General features: G+C 40.7%; 2 protein-coding genes across 7 annotated transcripts in view; one reads left to right on the plus strand and one right to left on the minus strand.

The window, feature by feature from the left end:
* The window catches only part of MGLL (monoglyceride lipase), a 110,363-nt gene extending 103,482 nt beyond the window's left edge, over nucleotides 1-6,881 (minus strand). For 4 of the 6 annotated variants that reach the window (XM_075096029.1, XM_075096022.1, XM_075096027.1 and 1 more), the window contains exon 1: nucleotides 6,356-6,612. In XM_075096029.1, the coding sequence (XP_074952130.1) occupies nucleotides 6,356-6,374 (19 nt within the window). In that variant the 5' untranslated portion in view covers nucleotides 6,375-6,612. Of the gene's footprint in view, nucleotides 1-6,355; nucleotides 6,684-6,779 lie in introns of those variants that run through there. The other 2 variants (XM_075096024.1, XM_075096023.1) reach the window with 2 other exon arrangements.
* KBTBD12 (kelch repeat and BTB domain containing 12) overlaps nucleotides 1-16,483 on the plus strand; it is a 32,561-nt gene that overhangs the window by 11,114 nt on the left and 4,964 nt on the right. The window contains exon 4 of the mRNA XM_075096032.1: nucleotides 6,607-6,804. Coding sequence (XP_074952133.1) covers nucleotides 6,607-6,804 — 198 coding nt within the window. The remainder of the gene's footprint in view (nucleotides 1-6,606; nucleotides 6,805-16,483) is intronic.

Raw genomic sequence — 16,483 nt, forward strand, 5'->3', positions numbered from 1 at the left:
TGTCTCTGAAGTACAGGTCACTGGTAAAAAATATTGTATCACCATGACAGCTTTAACCATGTGTTGCTTTTATGTTATATAATTCCTGCTTTATAAATAAGAACATATAGAAGGGCTTAAATGAGAAATCCTATTAGGGAAGATTTAGGAATCAAAGAATTTTTGTTTATCCTCCTTAGCCTGGCAACCCACCTCTTACAATTTGTTTTTTTCCTCTGAGTTCTTGCCGAGAGCTTCTTTTAAAAGTTTTAAGCAGTTGAATGAGGTTCAATTAAACACTGAATGCCTCGGTCATAAAATACTTATTTGAATATGTACTTTGGGGTCTCTCTGGAAAGGAAAGCATGTGTAGGAGGGGCTGGAAGGAGATATTTTAGCTTTCATGCTGGAGTATTAACTGTGCATTTGAATAACACCTTCTTCTAAAATAAACATGTCTATTTATAAATACGCTTTGGACTTCTGACAATAGCAGCTTATGGGCCTGATTCTGCTCTGTTGTACCTGTGTGACAGCCTCCGTAGTGCCTGTGTGCCGGGAGGCACAAAAAAGGCAAAAATTTGTTCCGATACATGAGATCAGAAATGCCTTCTATTCACTTAAGGATTATCAAAGGAAATGCGAACAAGGCATTACAGGAGAAAAGAATGAGCTGGAACTGAAGTGTTGACCATGTTTAGAAAGACAATTATCTGTTTCTTCAGCCCTGCTTCTAATCAATCTTTTGCCCTCATGTCTTCTGCAAGCTGCGTTACATCATCTGCTTTGCTCTGTTTTAGAAGAGAGTGACAGTGCTCCTCAGTTTCATCTTCAGAAGTGCCTGCCAGGGCTAGCTTTCTTGATCCCTTATTTCTCTGAGAAACCACTATGCAGCCCTGCTTTGCAGAGTGAGAGAGAAACCTAAGTGCTGAAACTCTCAGATTAGAGCTCTTGAAGAGTAATGATGGGAAATGTTACGTAAGAGATTAGCACTATTAAATCCATTGTGCATTCCAGAGATCAATTCAATAGTGAATTTTATGGGAGGCAAAGCTTAGATTTCACTTGCTTTTTGGAGAATTACTCCTTTTTTGTCACCCATTTCCCCGGTTCCTTTGTTAAAAATTCAGAGGCACAATTAAGAATATATGTTGCTCAGTATTGTGATCCGAGGACTTAATTATATGATAAAGAATTACAGTGTCAGTGTGCTGAGGGCACTAATGGGTCTTGATCATCCTGACCAGCATCACCTGCGGCCTCCACCCACACCCTCTGTCCATAGGCCCAGGAGCATCATTTAAACACAGGCCTGGCGCATCAGTACCTTCTTGACACTTTGCCTTTGCCTGACAACTGCTGGTAGGATCTTTTGCATTCACCTGCCACTGGTCCTGTGGAGCTGCACCACCCCAGCCTCCCACTCCAACAGTGCATTTATTACATGGGTCGTCTTCCCTTTGGAAGCAGCTCTGCTCTTGTTGCTCCCTGATATACTGCCCTGGCTGAGAGACTGCTGTGCATGTCTAATTTCAGGTGTCTGTTAGTGGGGGAATCAAATGAAATGGTAGGATGTCTGATATTCAGAGGTCCCCATCACCCTGGCACTCTCAGGGGAGTATGTAAGCTCTTTTCAGTCCTGTCTGGACCACCAACCACCTTGTAGGTGTCATTTTGGTCACCTATCCTGTCTGTGCAATAAACAATCTAGACTTGGATCTGGGTGACTATCCTGGGGGGAAAAAATTGTCCATGTTGGACTCAGCTGCCTGGCAAATTTAGCTGCGTAAGAGTTTGGTGTGGATAAGACTTGGAAGTGCAATTGCTCTGCACCAGTGTCTGCTTTTACAAGTATCAGTTACATGGGTGAAGTCACTGGGTACATGTAGGTAGGAGTGTTCCCTATCCCTTGAAACAAAACTGCATGTCCGTGTCAATCCTACAGAAATACACAGATATATCTAAGGCACTTAGTTCCTTTGGACTTGGTGAACTAATTATTACTATTGACTCTACCACTCCATTGCTGTTACAGAAATTCCCCCTCAAGTGCTGGAAGGGTGTTCTGTTATTACAACTGATGTAACTGAAATTCCATTCAGTCTTCTCAGATCAGCACAGGGTAAGAGGAAGGCAGCTGGCCTCAGCCAAAGGAATATGCTTTGCCTTCAGCTGGATATGAGCAGTGTGTAGGTATAGCAAGGCACAGAACTGCACCTCATTGAAATTCTGAAGACTTGCTAATCACCTAGCCTGCTTTGCCTTCTTGCATCAAAGGCTTGTCTTCTCTATCCTGATTTCTTAATAAAGATAATGTATTTTATTTATATATTTATTTTACTAATGGAACTTCATGTTAAATTTAAAGTCCATTAGAACCACTGCTTATGGAGTGCCCTTGAAAAGTACGTTTGATTGCAGAATCATCCAAGCGTGATATGGAAAGCTCTCAAGCTTTAATGGGTTTGGGAACACAAAGGTGGCTTCACTGGCTTTTTTAGTCCTTCAGTGGCATCTGAAATATCTCCTAGGGAAAGTACATATTGTAAAAAGCCTAATGTGTTGAAAGGGTGTATTTGTAAGGGGGGGTGGGAGAAAGACTGGATTCTGGGATTAAATCCTAATGTGTGATGAACGTGAAAATGACAGAAACACTCAAAACTGCCAGTGAGAAATCCATCTCTCCCTGCACAAAGGACATATAATTGCACTTTATGCAGAGAACTAAGCCAGGTGGTGTCGAATTTGCCTGCTTTGCTTGTGATGAGATAGGTAAGTGTGGGTTAATGAAGGATCCTCCTCAGCATCCATTCCAGTCTGTGAGCACTGAAATCACAATTGCTGCCCTTCTGCACACCTGTTGGGACTCCGGGGAGGCTGTGACCACAGCATGTGTGTTTTAATGACCCCATCTATAAATCTGGGTGTTTAAGGTACAATGACAAGTACAGATCCACGCGCTGCTCGTGGGTCACTTGGCACAAGAGACTCCCCCAAATGACCTACAACTTCCTACCCTCTTTACTGCACTCTCCCTTAGCCTTTTTAAGGTTTTCTCTATTTTATGTAGAGGCTCCTGTAGAAGCAGAGCAGGAACTCAGTTACTCAGCTGCTCTACTCAGAGAACATGAAATAAAGACAATCTTCATGGTCTTAACTCTAATTCCATATGTCTGCACTTATATTCCTAATGTTTTAATAAACCTGAATGAAGAAGACTGTGGGACATGATGATCTGGAGCCGTGAGTGGCGGAGCACAAAGCAGCCTGAATTGCCTGACACAGCAAGTTTCTTTTTTCTGCCAGTTTGAAGTCTTGCATGGTATACACATTGTGGAAGATGGATAGCCTGGTTAACGTGAGATGCCTCCACTCGGTCGCAGATGTGAACTGATTTAAGTTTGAGAACCTTTTTAGTTGATTTGTGTATATAGTTCTTTGGAAGAGGCCTGAGACATCAGTCTCCATAGAGGAAAAAGAGTATTGCCTCCCAGGAGTGTTTCTCAACTACCACATCTAGGAACACAGCAAAGCAGTGCTGGTACAGTCTAATATCCTCAGATTCCTTTGTTAGCAATATTTCAATGTTAGCATTGTTTTAGAAGAGGAGATTGAAAATCTTGATTCCTTGTTTTTCAGAATACTATTCTTCTAAGCTTGAAAATTAAACTTTTCCTCCCCTCTGATTTTTCCTTCTTACTTTCTATTTGCTGAGAACTTAGCTTTGCCCTTGTTGTAAATTGAACATCAAATTGAATTTATCTGAAATGGCTGTGGAGACTGTAAATAATGGACATATTTTTATACCTTCAGGACTGTGTCTGATAATGACAGTAATAAAGGAGGTTAAATTTAAGTTGCTCAACTATCCAACGAAGGTTTCATAAATCCTTGAAAATAAGTGGTAGCCTTTAAACTTTTGAAAAGATGCTCCAATAGGTCATGGAAGATTATTTTCCTGATAACTGTACAGGAAAATGTTTGGAGGTGGGTCCCATGGATTGGCAGCTGAATGTCTTCATTAACTGGTAATGGTTGTGATTTTTTGCAAAAAGTCACTGACTGTGCTATATCAGTTTTGTATCTGATTATTTATGTTCTTTCTGAAGTTACCATGCCCTACAGTTACTCAGGTTAGAAAATTACAATAAATATGTGCTAAGAAATAAACAGCAATTACACTTCTAGAAGAGTTCTGGGGCACTTTGTTCGCTGCCCCCCTTGAAATATTGAGGCAATCAGCAAAGCTATTGTTAGACTCTGACATGCCACATGCATTCCCTAACTGGTACCATTCATTCCTCTGATTGAACAAGATGCTTTTCCATTCTTCTGATGAAGACTTTTTCCCTTGGGTGAGTGCATACTCTTCAGTGGTGTACAGTAACACCTGGGCTAATTTTAAAAAAAGATAGCTTGATAACCAGCAGCAGTCTGCCTTTGGCACCAAAAAGCTTTCTTGTGAACAGATCAGATTAGTCTGTGGGGAGCTTTAATATTATTGGTTCCCAGTTGAAACTGGCTTGAGTATCTCTTTCTGCATTACACTGCACTCTGTAGGCTGTACATACCCTGGTACCAAATTGTCTTGCATGCTATGCTCTGATTCTACTGAAGGATGCTATAGAATCAGGAAGACTGATAGGCTATCAATTAAATAGCTTTATGAGTTTAAAAAAAATTATTAGACCTTAAAACTTTTATTTATAAATCTAGGGGAATAGCGTCCTCTCCCTAGAGTGTCACCTCTCTTATAAGCCATTAAGGATAGTGGAGAATACCGCATAGAAGTGGGTAACGCTCCTGGCATAAAAAACAATACAATAGTAAATGTTCGAATTCTGAAACATATTCTTGCTTCCAAATAGCCCTAAGGAATAGCTCAGTGAGTCTCCACTGTGAGAAGTGCTCAGCATGACGATGCATGCAACTCCCTCTTTGGCATGGAAATGATTAGCAAAATTCCATGACCACAATTACTCCCTACCTCAGCTCTCTTAGGTGAACTTCAGAGGAGGAGCCCATCAGAGCAAACGCTGCTTAGCTGAGGCTGTTAAACTAGTAATGAAGACATTTGGATGCTAGCCTTCTTTAAGCACACGTTGAGGGGAGCCTGATACAAACTGCTAGGACCTTGTTGTAGGTATTAGTAAAGATTCGCTGTGCATGGAAAAGGAACTGAAAATCAAACCCAGTGAAGGTTTTCAAATTCAAATATTGAACTGAGCCAAATGCTGCTAAGTTCAGCTGGAGGAAAACTTCCTGCTGATGATAATGGACACTGAATTTGGTTCTAATTTTGCTGCTCTGATACAGGCATAATTCATCTTGTCTTTACCTGACTCTAAAATACAGATCAGGAATACAGTGGTAGCAAATCTGAAGCATTACAGTTCCCATATACATGTCTCTGCCTCTTGCAAATACCTTTGGAGAATGCACAGAAGGTTGAAAAAGTAACAGTCCATATTAAGAGGTAGATGGAAAACCATATGCAAATAAAACGTTGAGCTCTGGGGGCTCATTTCTCTGGCAGACCGGCTTAACAGCACTGGGGCAATATATTTTAAAAGCAGCCTCATCGACCTTGCACATGTTATTCTTGCAGTTCTTTCCCCTTGTATATGCAAGAGCATAATTACATGCCATACAATGCATTTTGGATTTGCACAACTGAGCAGTCCTACATGTGTATCTGGAAAGCTATCCTTCATGTGGAAATTGCTTATATATTGCAGTCATTTTATATTTAAAAGTGGTCACATACACACATATGCACAAAAGAACTGCTTCAGCATGCCATCAATGCTCATTGCAGGGTACTGTGTCCATTGGCAGAGATGGAAAACCTGCAAGTAAGTCAGCATATTAATTCTCGAGGCTGCAAATTCAAAATCTGGATTTGATCACTGGAAAGGATTTGGAAAGGCAGTGTTTACACTGTGATTTCAGTGTACAGTGTTTGCAGCATGCACTGAGATCTCAGGTACGTCTGAAGCCTGTTGCAGGACTTCCCAGCAAATTAAAACCAGGATCTATTTCAATCCTGCACACCAACTGCAGGCATCCCAATTAACCCTTCAACAGTAGGGCTTTGTCACAAGTAACTCAACTGGCATTCCTGCAGAGTGGATGGGCTTGTTTCTGGAAGTGGATTTCGCTTAAGAAATAGGTGTAATCTATTCCTTTTATTAGAAAAGATGCCAAAAAAATCCAACTGATCCTTGATTAACAAGTGTGATAGTCAAATCCACTAACACTAATTGGAGAATAACTTTTGATCCATTGCAACTTAATAATAAAGCAATTTGTCCAGCATGCAGAACAAGTAATTATGACAATTTCTACTATATAGGCAGAAAACAAGACAAAATACCTTTGTGTTTTGAAGACATGCTGCTTGTCCTTCCTTTGATAAAAGACTTCAGAAAGGATCTTGCTTCGGTGTCTGTAGATAACGTGCAGTAGCCTCTGCTTTGAGTTTACTATCTAACAAATTTCTGGAGCTGCAAAAGGGAAAAGAAAGGGAGGGACATGAGGACATGTAAACAAAAAAATTACGTAGCCAGTGATGCATTTTTCAGCTGAACATTGGACTGCTACATTTGTCCTACATATCTTTTGCAGGAGGAATTGGGTGCCTTGGTCATGACAGGGGACAGACACGGAAATGTCTTGATGCAGTGGAGATCTATAACCCTGATGGAGACTTCTGGAGAGATGGACCTCCTATGCCTTCTCCCCTCCTCTCATTACGAACAAACTCTACCAGCGCAGGCTCTGTGGAAGGGAAGCTGTACCTCTGTGGAGGATTTCGCGGAGCAGGTACTAAAATGAGTCTGACATTCTTTACATAGTTGAAATCAGTTTCACTGTACGCAGACTGACCTGTTGACCGACCAACTTTATCACGTGGCACTGGCATGGCCTGGAACCACAGAGCTGATTCAGCCCTTTGGACTGTTGGCTCCTAAAGTCAATATGAATTGTGTTCTGTTTATCCATTGCTTTTTTTCTTAACAAAACATGAAAAATTAAGGATATTTCTGATCTGCACTAAACCTGTCCAAATCTACATCCAGAGCTACTGAGATCAGTAGCTTAGTGTGTTATGGACATTAAAGAACTTGGACATATTTGTTGAAGATTAAGGCACTATCCATCTGTCCTTAGCAAAGCTATCTGGCTCTGCCTATTTATTTACATGCTTTTCATAACCAGTGTTGAAAAAGCTTGAGTATTTAATGGCATACAAAGAGACTCAAATTCCAGATCTGGTGATTTCAAATAATCCTAGCCCTGCGGCCACCTTTCTCCTTTAAGTCTTCCTCCTCCCAACTGTGCTCTATCTAAATCTTCAGTACTGCTAACCATTATTTTTTTGATTATAAATGCAAAGAGTCTCTCAAAACATGCACACTTAAACTCTCCTGCTACACAGCAGCTGCTACCCCAATTTCCTTTCTAGGAGAAAGCAGTAATACAGATGCATTATCCACCACTTATAAATGTCATGTCAGGCTCACTGTTGCCCGGGAATGGCCATGTAGTATCACTGGGTGACATGTCCTTCACATTACACTGACTCTAGTTGCTTCAACTTTTACTTGTTTAACAAACTCTAAACTTAAAGCTGCTGTTATTTTAGAATGATGATTTTCATCGTTAGTTCACAACTCACCTCCCTTCATTTGCTACTGTTCAAGGAAGCTGCTTCCTGAAAACAACTATATGGTAGCTCTCTAACAGGCATGTTCTCCTGTCATCTATGATGGAAGTTCTATGACCTCAGAGCAGTTATGGTTATGATACATCACTGTGTTTCCATAGCAAACATTGTGCCATCATATTTTTCTTTTTCTGAGCAGTATTAGGAAAAAGCCTGAAGTTAGAGGGTACAAATCTCAAAAGGCTCATCATTTGCACTGGCAAACGAAGCAATTTCATTCAAGATGACTAACAGATGAGTATGATTTTTTCTGAATAAGGTAGCTTCAGAGCCATAAAAAACACTCTCTGTACAATACCACCACGTTCTGTCAGTGAGTCATGTATTAAAAGTGGTAGTACTGGGAGAGGTTGAAGGTCCCCCAGTGGATTTCAAGGCGGCCGTCTTTTGTATGTTTGTATAATCCAGGTCAATGGGGTCCTGACTCCTGACTGTACTGTTGCAATCTGTATAATTATGTATAGAACTCCCCTGCACTAAATGTTATTTAGATTGGAAAACAAGAAGTCAGAGTTAGAAAATGCCAGTTTTGTAGTTACCTGCACAACCTGAATTCTGACCTCCTAAGAGTGCATTTTGTATGCCAGCAAAGAAATAGTATGTGATTGTGTTGTTAGATGTTATGCTGTCTATTAACAAGGGAGACAAAATAAGAGTCTCGCTCTCAATTGTAAATCAGATGTATCCAAATGTTTGAGGAGTTGAGAGGAAGCTGTGCCTTAAAGATAAGCTTCTTAATATGACTTTCAAGCTACTGAAGGCAAAGGGCTTTCTAAATCTTCATAACACTAAAAACTTCCAGCTACCATCATCAAGAAAAAGATGGGTGGAGTCCATATGCTGGACCAGAAGAGCTTCTCTAGGTGGCCTCTCTCCCTGGCCCTGTCTTCTCTGCATGCTGGGAAAAGCTCTTGCCTGATCTGCTCTTTGATGTTGAAGCGTGGAGTAAGGGTGTTATTACTGTCATACGGGAACTTGGAGAGGGTGCCTTGACTCTGCTCCCTCACAATTACAGCTGCTCAGCAGCTTCAAGATATTCACAGAACAGCATGTGCTGCTGCTGCTTTAGTAGCAGATAGGGTTATTTTAGAATGTGCTTGTTTGGTTTTAGTCTTTTGGGTTTCTTGGCATGCCACTTCGATTTTTGTGAGGGATGCAACCAAGAGAGGATATTCCAATTTTACAAAACATTGTAATTTAGTTTAATCCAAGTGGAGTTTTTGGAACAAGCTGGAGGCACAGCTGTAGTCTCTGGGTTTTCTGCCTGCTGAACACTAAAGGGCTGCTGTCAACATTTGAGAATAAGTGCTTCTCAGAAAAAAGAAAAACCAAAAGCACTGCTGCAATGGAAAGTCTTAGCCAATGTACGTAAGGGGCTGCAACCAGCTCCCTATATATTATAGATCTGTCCCCGACTCCCTAGCCTCAGCTTGTCTTTATATTTCCTTAAACCCACTCTTTATTCAGCAAGTTGAACTACTAAGAATGTTGTTGCATTGGTGCATCTTATTTTCACTTGTGCATGTGCCATGCTCTGTATACCTTTCTGCACAAGTATTGACCTAAATGGATAATTAGAGACCAGAGATGTTGTACACAAACACAAAGCTGAAAAGCAGCTGTCAACTGCTCAAAGGGCCTTAAATTTGGAGAAAAGGTAAGTACTGCTCAGCTATCATAGCTTCTAAGTCCCGTATGACACTCCAAGTTTTATGATGGCAGGATTCCCGTCCCATACGTATTGCCTCTCACAAATCTTTGTCTGCTTGAAGGAGGACAAATGGTGTAGCCCTAACAGCATCCCCAGGAGCAGAGGAAGAGAAATTACATCTACTTAGAGTCTCCAGAGGGAAGTCAGCTCGGCCAGCTGAGAGTAGAGTTTGAACAATGCAGAGAACAGTCTCTCTAAAGGATCAGTGGACTCCAAAGTGTGTCCAAGCTTCATCAAGAGAAAGCTTCCTCTGTACTGCAAGTAATGGTCTTCAGTGTTGAGCTGTGTTGGTAAACACACCTTGTAAGACTTCCCCTGCTGAGGCTTCCTCTAGGTAGAAGCTTGCTCAAGGCCTGGCCATAAAAGGAGAAAGGGGATTAATTCAGCTGAAGTCTAGACACTTATGTGGAGTGCCTACAGTAAGACCTTAGTGACCTCAGGCTCCCTGCAGTATATGGAGAAGCACAGACACTTCCAGAGGGAGATTCAAGTCCTTGGTGATTTAAATTTGCTCTGAAAGACTAGAAGGCAATTCAGAACCCTGAGGACCTCTCTTGACTCTTAATGCTCCATGTTTCAATCAGGGTATAAGGGATTCTAGCCTGGCTTCCCTAAGGCAAGCACATCAGGGGCTTGGTGTCTATGGTTAGATGGTACAAACCACTCTGAGACCTGAGTGTTGTATCACTAGCTGAAAAATATTGTATGTTCTTATGATCATGATAGTACCCAAAAAAATCACTTCTGCTTGTTTTGAATTTTTCCTTCTTAGCAAAATTTGCAAAAATTCATCTGTTGGCCAGTAGTTTTTACAAATCAGCTCATTTTCTCCTAAAACTATTATGGCAAATACGAACCATTAATCTGCTTGTCTCTGACACAGCTCCAGCTCATGTAGCCTGCCATTCATCAGCAATATTATAGCATTCTTCAAGATTTTCAGAAATGTTTAAAATGGTTGGTTTTGTCCATTAGTTTATAGTTCTGCATAGAGTGAAACCATTAGCCACAGTATGAATACTGAGAAGGACTCAATGCGCATTAGCCAGCTGGCTTTCTACTAATTGTTAAAATATGTCGCCGCATTTACTGGTTACTGGATTTTTAACCAGCCTTTGCAACTTGACTGTACAATGTTCTTGTTGACATGTTTTAATTCCTTTGCCTTTACATAGAACTAAAACCTGCCACCTGCACAGGCTGACAGCTATTAAGGTCAGCCCATGCATGGCAGAAGCAGCCTCATTAGTATGCCTCACCAAAGGAGGTGGTAAGCGGCTCTCCAGGTATGCAGCATTACATGCTTATAAAATGCCTGCCAGATTGGGCTCCCTTTCTTTTTGACTGCTGCTGAGTATTATAAATACTTTTTTTCTGGAGAAAATAATGAAGGCAAGTGTGAGTGCCTGTTTGCTGGGACTCTGTCATCTGCTGTCACTGTCAGCTTGGGCAGGCACGTTTGTTGACTTTGCATTGTTGCTGCACAAATACAGATCTCATAGCCTGTTTCTGGGGGCTGGGGATTGTAGCTTTAGTTTCAGATTATAGATGTTGGTCCAACTGCCTGTCTCACAGGTTTGAACTAATAAATTAAAAGAAAGTTGATTTTTTAACTTTATTTTAATTAGAATGCCATCTTTACTGTATACCCATGTGACATCAGCTCATGTGCAAGGCAAAGGGTCAACCACCTCACTGCAAATAACAAAATGTTTAAGAGGTCTGCTATTAGCAGCACACATAACTTAAAATGTCTTATGATTTCATCAGCTAATAGCACACTTGATGTGGAACTGCCTTTCTCTGAACTGGCAGTTTTGCCATCTCCAATGTAGTTCATAGCAGAGAAGATGTATGTACTGCTTCCCTACTATGTATGTTGAAAAATTCTGTAATGTGTTTAGCATCATGTGTAGCACCAGAGCTGCTCAACCCAGTTCTGTTATTTACTTACTGGTAACCAAGTAGAAATTAATTTTTCACTTAAGTGGTGTTACAGTCAGAGGAAGGGGAAAGGGAAAGAATATCTATGAACTTGGAATGCCAGAATCTCAATTTTTTGTTTTCAGCTGTTAGCCAAAATAGGTAATAGTGACACCAAGTCTTACCAGATGTGTAATTCTAATTTTAAACAAAAAAAAAAGAAAAAAGAAAAAAAGATATGTGCTTACCCTAGATTCATTTTCTAGACTCTTCTTCCTCATTTACATAAACTCTAATCCATACATTGGAATAGAAGCAGCGCTGCTTGCGGCAATGCAGAACTGTCTAGTAATTACTGTATTCCAGCTGAGCTAATGAGTTTGTATCTCCACTACATCCTCTCCTGACAGTGGACTAGCTTAATAGTTATTTATTTTGACTAATCTCCCATAAAGGCTGTTCCCCCTAGTCTCTTCCATTATGTGATTTAGATGGAGAATCATTCTAGTGCTTGTTTTTTATTATAGCGGTTACGGAACATTACTGGAATCAAATTAAATTTAGACATATTAAGAAGTCTGGCCCAGTAAATATTGCACTTGTGAAGTTTGGGCGTTGAGGGATTGGAACAAAACCTATTTCTCCAGCACCTTCCCATGTTCCCAGCTAAATAAAGTAAGGGGCAAACCCCGGGCTGCCTATCTGCAGCACTGTTTGTTTCTCTCTTAGAATTTACTGGGCAGCGATGAATAATTAAAGTTCTCCTGCCTACAGTTGTTATCATTTGAATAAATATTCCCACCAATGAAAGGGATTCAGGGTCCCTGCACTTCGCTCAGCATAGCAATCTGCTTGCAGCCGCCCGCTGCACCGCAGGCACTGCCACATCTCTCCCGCCTGTGCACCAGGTCCACCCCGAAAAATGCTACTTGACCTTTTGCCTAATTCTCCCTAGCACCGGCATGAGCTGCCGGGCTGCTGTTGGGAAAGGGTGTGCAGGAGAGACCTCCTCGGCTTGCTGCCTTCCCAGGGAGGGCTGCCCATTTATCCCCCGCTCATTAGCTAGAAACTCGCTACCATACATAAGGCCAATACAGGTCACGGGAATTGCTGGGGAGCAGCAACTGCTTGTTTCAGATCTAAATTTGACCCAATAGCTGACAGCATAGTATTGGTAATTCAGCCGTGCCTCTTGCTAAGGTTCATTTATAGTTTATAAAGGGTTAATGAATGATTAATAGATATTTTAATGCATTTTAATTAATTGCCAAAGAGGTCAATAGGTTGTTTAGAAACATGGCTTGTAGCCATGCGTGACATCTTCTATTGTGTTCATAACTGCCTGTCATGCATACAGTCTAAACATGCGCTATATCCTCTATTAATAATGTATTAACACATTGTAAGGCATTTAGAAACAGTGTCTGAGGATGGTCTGAGACCAGTAATTCTTATTCTGATCTTGCAGTTTTTACTTATGAATGGTGCATTGACTTCAAGGGCACTGATCCTGCTGCCACTGTAATCTGGGAACCTGCTATCACCTGCAGCGCACGCAGGACCAGTGCTTGTAAGATTATGTCTGAAAGAGGTCTTGCCTATAAACAACAGGCAAAATCTGGAAAGATTTTAAAAGCTGAAGTAGCGGGATCAACCCCAAGAAAAACAGTTGAAGTAACTGAATTAGAAGTTCCTTCCTACCGACCATCCCATTCTTTACATATATATTTTTTTAAATTATAATAGTTATTAATTTGTGAGTGAATGGGTGGATCATGAAACTATGGCCTTGAAGAATTACACAGAGAAAGAGGATAGAGGTCCTGTCTATGAGAGTGAATATCTTACCTTACTCCACGCAGGTGCTCTGAAAACAGTAAGCTGCCACACTTGTAAATTCAAGCCCCAACCTGCATCCCAGCTTTCTCTGTGTCTAGTGGGATACACTGTCTTGATACTTAACGTCACGAAGCCCGGCCAGCATGTTAAACAGCCAAGCCAAGTTCCCTCTCCTGTGTATTCTCTGCCTGCTTCTGCCCACAGGCATAGATGATGGATGTACTTGACCCTACAGGGGTGTTCACTGTGTTATGCTAGCAAGGCTGGTAGAGTTACAGGGGGCAGCTCACATACGCAAATGGGATTGAAGGCCACAGACTCGATGAACTTATTCTTTTTTCTACTGCAAATGAGAGCCAGGACATCTGGTGGTAATGATCTAAATGCACTTTTATCCCATTGCAACACAAATGTGAATTCCCAAGTCACCTAACTCCACATCATGTAATTATGAAAGCAGCTATTAGTGGCGAGGAAGATAAGTAGCAGAGGGTAGTCCCATATGTTTAAAATCATTCTCTGGTACAGATAATGGCATGCAAAGCCAGGTACAAACCAGCAGTGGAGGCTGAGCTGCTTCAAGGCAGCTCTGGGCTGTCTGTTAGGTGACAAGAGACCTGGGGAAGACCATGAAAGAAACACCTGAGTAAACATTTTGGGGACTGTGGGGAACTGGCAAGCACCTTGTGATGTTCAGGTGCTCTTTTCCATGGCAAGAGCAGAGCAGACAGTTAAGACACCACTGGAGGTATGGTGTCTTTTTTTATAAACTGGTTTATGGAGAAAGAAGATAGACCGTATTAGGAAACTGCGAACTGGAAAGGAAAAGGTGCTGTGTACAACCTGAGAACAGACATCAGCAGAAGTTCAGGCAAGCAGCCTCTGTGATGACGTCCCAGGGCACAGAGCTCATGGGCAAGGACAGATGTGACACTGAGACCACCCCCCACTACACAATGTTGTTCTGTGCTGAGGTACCTGGCCCTGCCCTGGATAAACTTGCTTAGGTACTGCCGGCCAAACCACAATATGGCAATGTAGCTGTGCCACAGCTAGTAGGCAGGTGAGCTTGTCCAAAACTACTTCGAATATCTTTGCCCTGCACTGGGGCAGAGATATCGTGACTCGTGACTTGTGACTTGGCACATGCTATCTCCATAATTCTGTTTCCTCATTGATAAGATGGAGGCAAATACACCAGCTGATCTCAATGGACTTCTATAAGAAATAATGACCACATTTCAGCAAATCTGCCACAGATTTTACTCCAGTGAACTAAAATTCAGCATGAATTTTTTTAGTTCAATGCTCTGGACACTAAACAGTTTATAATAGAGTTAATTTATTTGTATTGGCTTACAAACATAATAGCTGCACGGTTCATAGTCCTGGATGACCTATAGATCTTCTACCTGTTAAGCATGTTGCTTAATTCTTCTACATCTGCCTCCCTTTAACCCTCCCAATCCAAAACCTAATAATTGTATCTGAATGTTCAGTTCCAAATAGGAAAGAGAGAGCAAGGTAAAAAGAGACCAAAAGTGGTAATAAATACTATATTTGCATGAAAAGTTGTTCCTCCCCCCAACCTCCAAATCACAAATGGAATGCAGTTAAAAAAAAAAAAAAGGCAGATTAAATATTTATGTTGCCTGCAGTCACACTGGGTGTGTTTTCAAGAATGCTTCACCCAGATTTATGGTCAGTCCTGATTCAAATGACATGAGAAAACTTACAGCATACAATGAAGTCTGGTCATATTTGGGGAGTGACTCATACTTGAAAGTAATCATTTTAAACAGAAAACATGATTGTGTATATGAAGTGCAGGCAATCACTTACTGAAAATTAATATTTTTGGGGTTTTTTTTCTGCATATTCAGAGAAAAAATTCGTATGAAAAATTGTGGGAAAGTGTTTTGTTTACAGACCAGATTATAAAAGAATTTAAAGATTAGAGTAATTTTGCTTTCAGACTACAATATCTGCATATATTAAACATTATTTTAGCATTTATAAATTAAACATTTTCAGGTATAACTCAAGCTCTTTCACTGGGAAAAGATGGTTTTGTAGGTTTAGTGTTAGCCTTCAGTCTGCACTTGTACATCAGAAAGCCATAACTGTATCAAAAGAGCTCTGACTTTCTTTTAACATGCCACAATTTCTCACAGGGATAAATTTATGCTGGAATTAATGTTCCCTGTGCTGGTTTAGCCTTTTCCTTTCCTGAATAAGTATAAACCATACTGCTATAAACACTGTTTTACCGCTTGAAAAGTATCTGCATTAGGGTTAGGTTTGTACTACCTGAATAATTCCAATATAAAGGGGTTTAACTCCTATGCAGAAAAACATAATGTAAAGAAATTTCCTTAAAACTTCTCATGGTTAAACAAAAATATGCAGAAAAATACTGCCTTATTTTGTAGAAAAAAAAAAAGATAGCATTTGGAAAGGAGTGAAATCCTTTCATTATGTAAGGTGGCTGTCTGGTAAGTGATGCAGTATAATGTGGTGTATGACAGGGAGTTCTGTGGGGTGGCTTTTTGAGCAGGTAATCTGTGTAACAGCCAATTTTTTTTTAGATGTCCCGTTTTTCTTCTGTTATCAAAACTGGCTGCTAAGATACTGCCTTTAAAAAAAACAAAAGACAAATAACTAAGGTGAACCAATCAGGAAGAATCTGGAATTATTTGCATTTTCAGGCTTAAAAATGTGGATTGAGATTAAAGCCCAAATCCAATGTTACTGCCTGGAATCAAAGGTGCTATTCTATTTTCTATTGTCCTAAGCAAGGAAAATTAAAAAAAAAAAAGGGGGGGGGTGTTGTTAAGAATTGAAGTGTTTTAACTCATTTCTCTTTTAAAAAGAAAGGGGGGATGTAATTTTTTTTCTGAAGTATGACTGTATTTTGAGCAGTGCTTTTCCTTACATAAACTTTCTCATCCAAAGGCTGCTGCTTCCTTTCATATTAAACAAGATAAGACTAGAGAAATGATTGCTTCCCTTATTCTAATAACATACTCTTATCTCCCAAGGGTTAGGAGTTAACTAACACCCCATGTGCTGGAAAGCAGAATTGTAGAGTGGAACAAACTCAGTTACAGCACCCCACAGAAAAGGGAAACAAGGGACACTAAAGGTTGGGAGTCACCAGGGTCAGGAAAAAGCACAGCAAGTCTTGTAAGGAGGGGTTGCTGAATCTGCCTTTGATGTTTTAATTACGATTTTTTTTTCTGAAGTGTTGCAGTCACCCACAGAATGTCTCAGTTCCAGTTTTTTCCTCTGATTATCTCTTT

This window comes from Phalacrocorax aristotelis, chromosome 6 (assembly GCF_949628215.1).
Source record: "Phalacrocorax aristotelis chromosome 6, bGulAri2.1, whole genome shotgun sequence".
Classification (NCBI taxonomy): domain Eukaryota; kingdom Metazoa; phylum Chordata; class Aves; order Suliformes; family Phalacrocoracidae; genus Phalacrocorax; species Phalacrocorax aristotelis.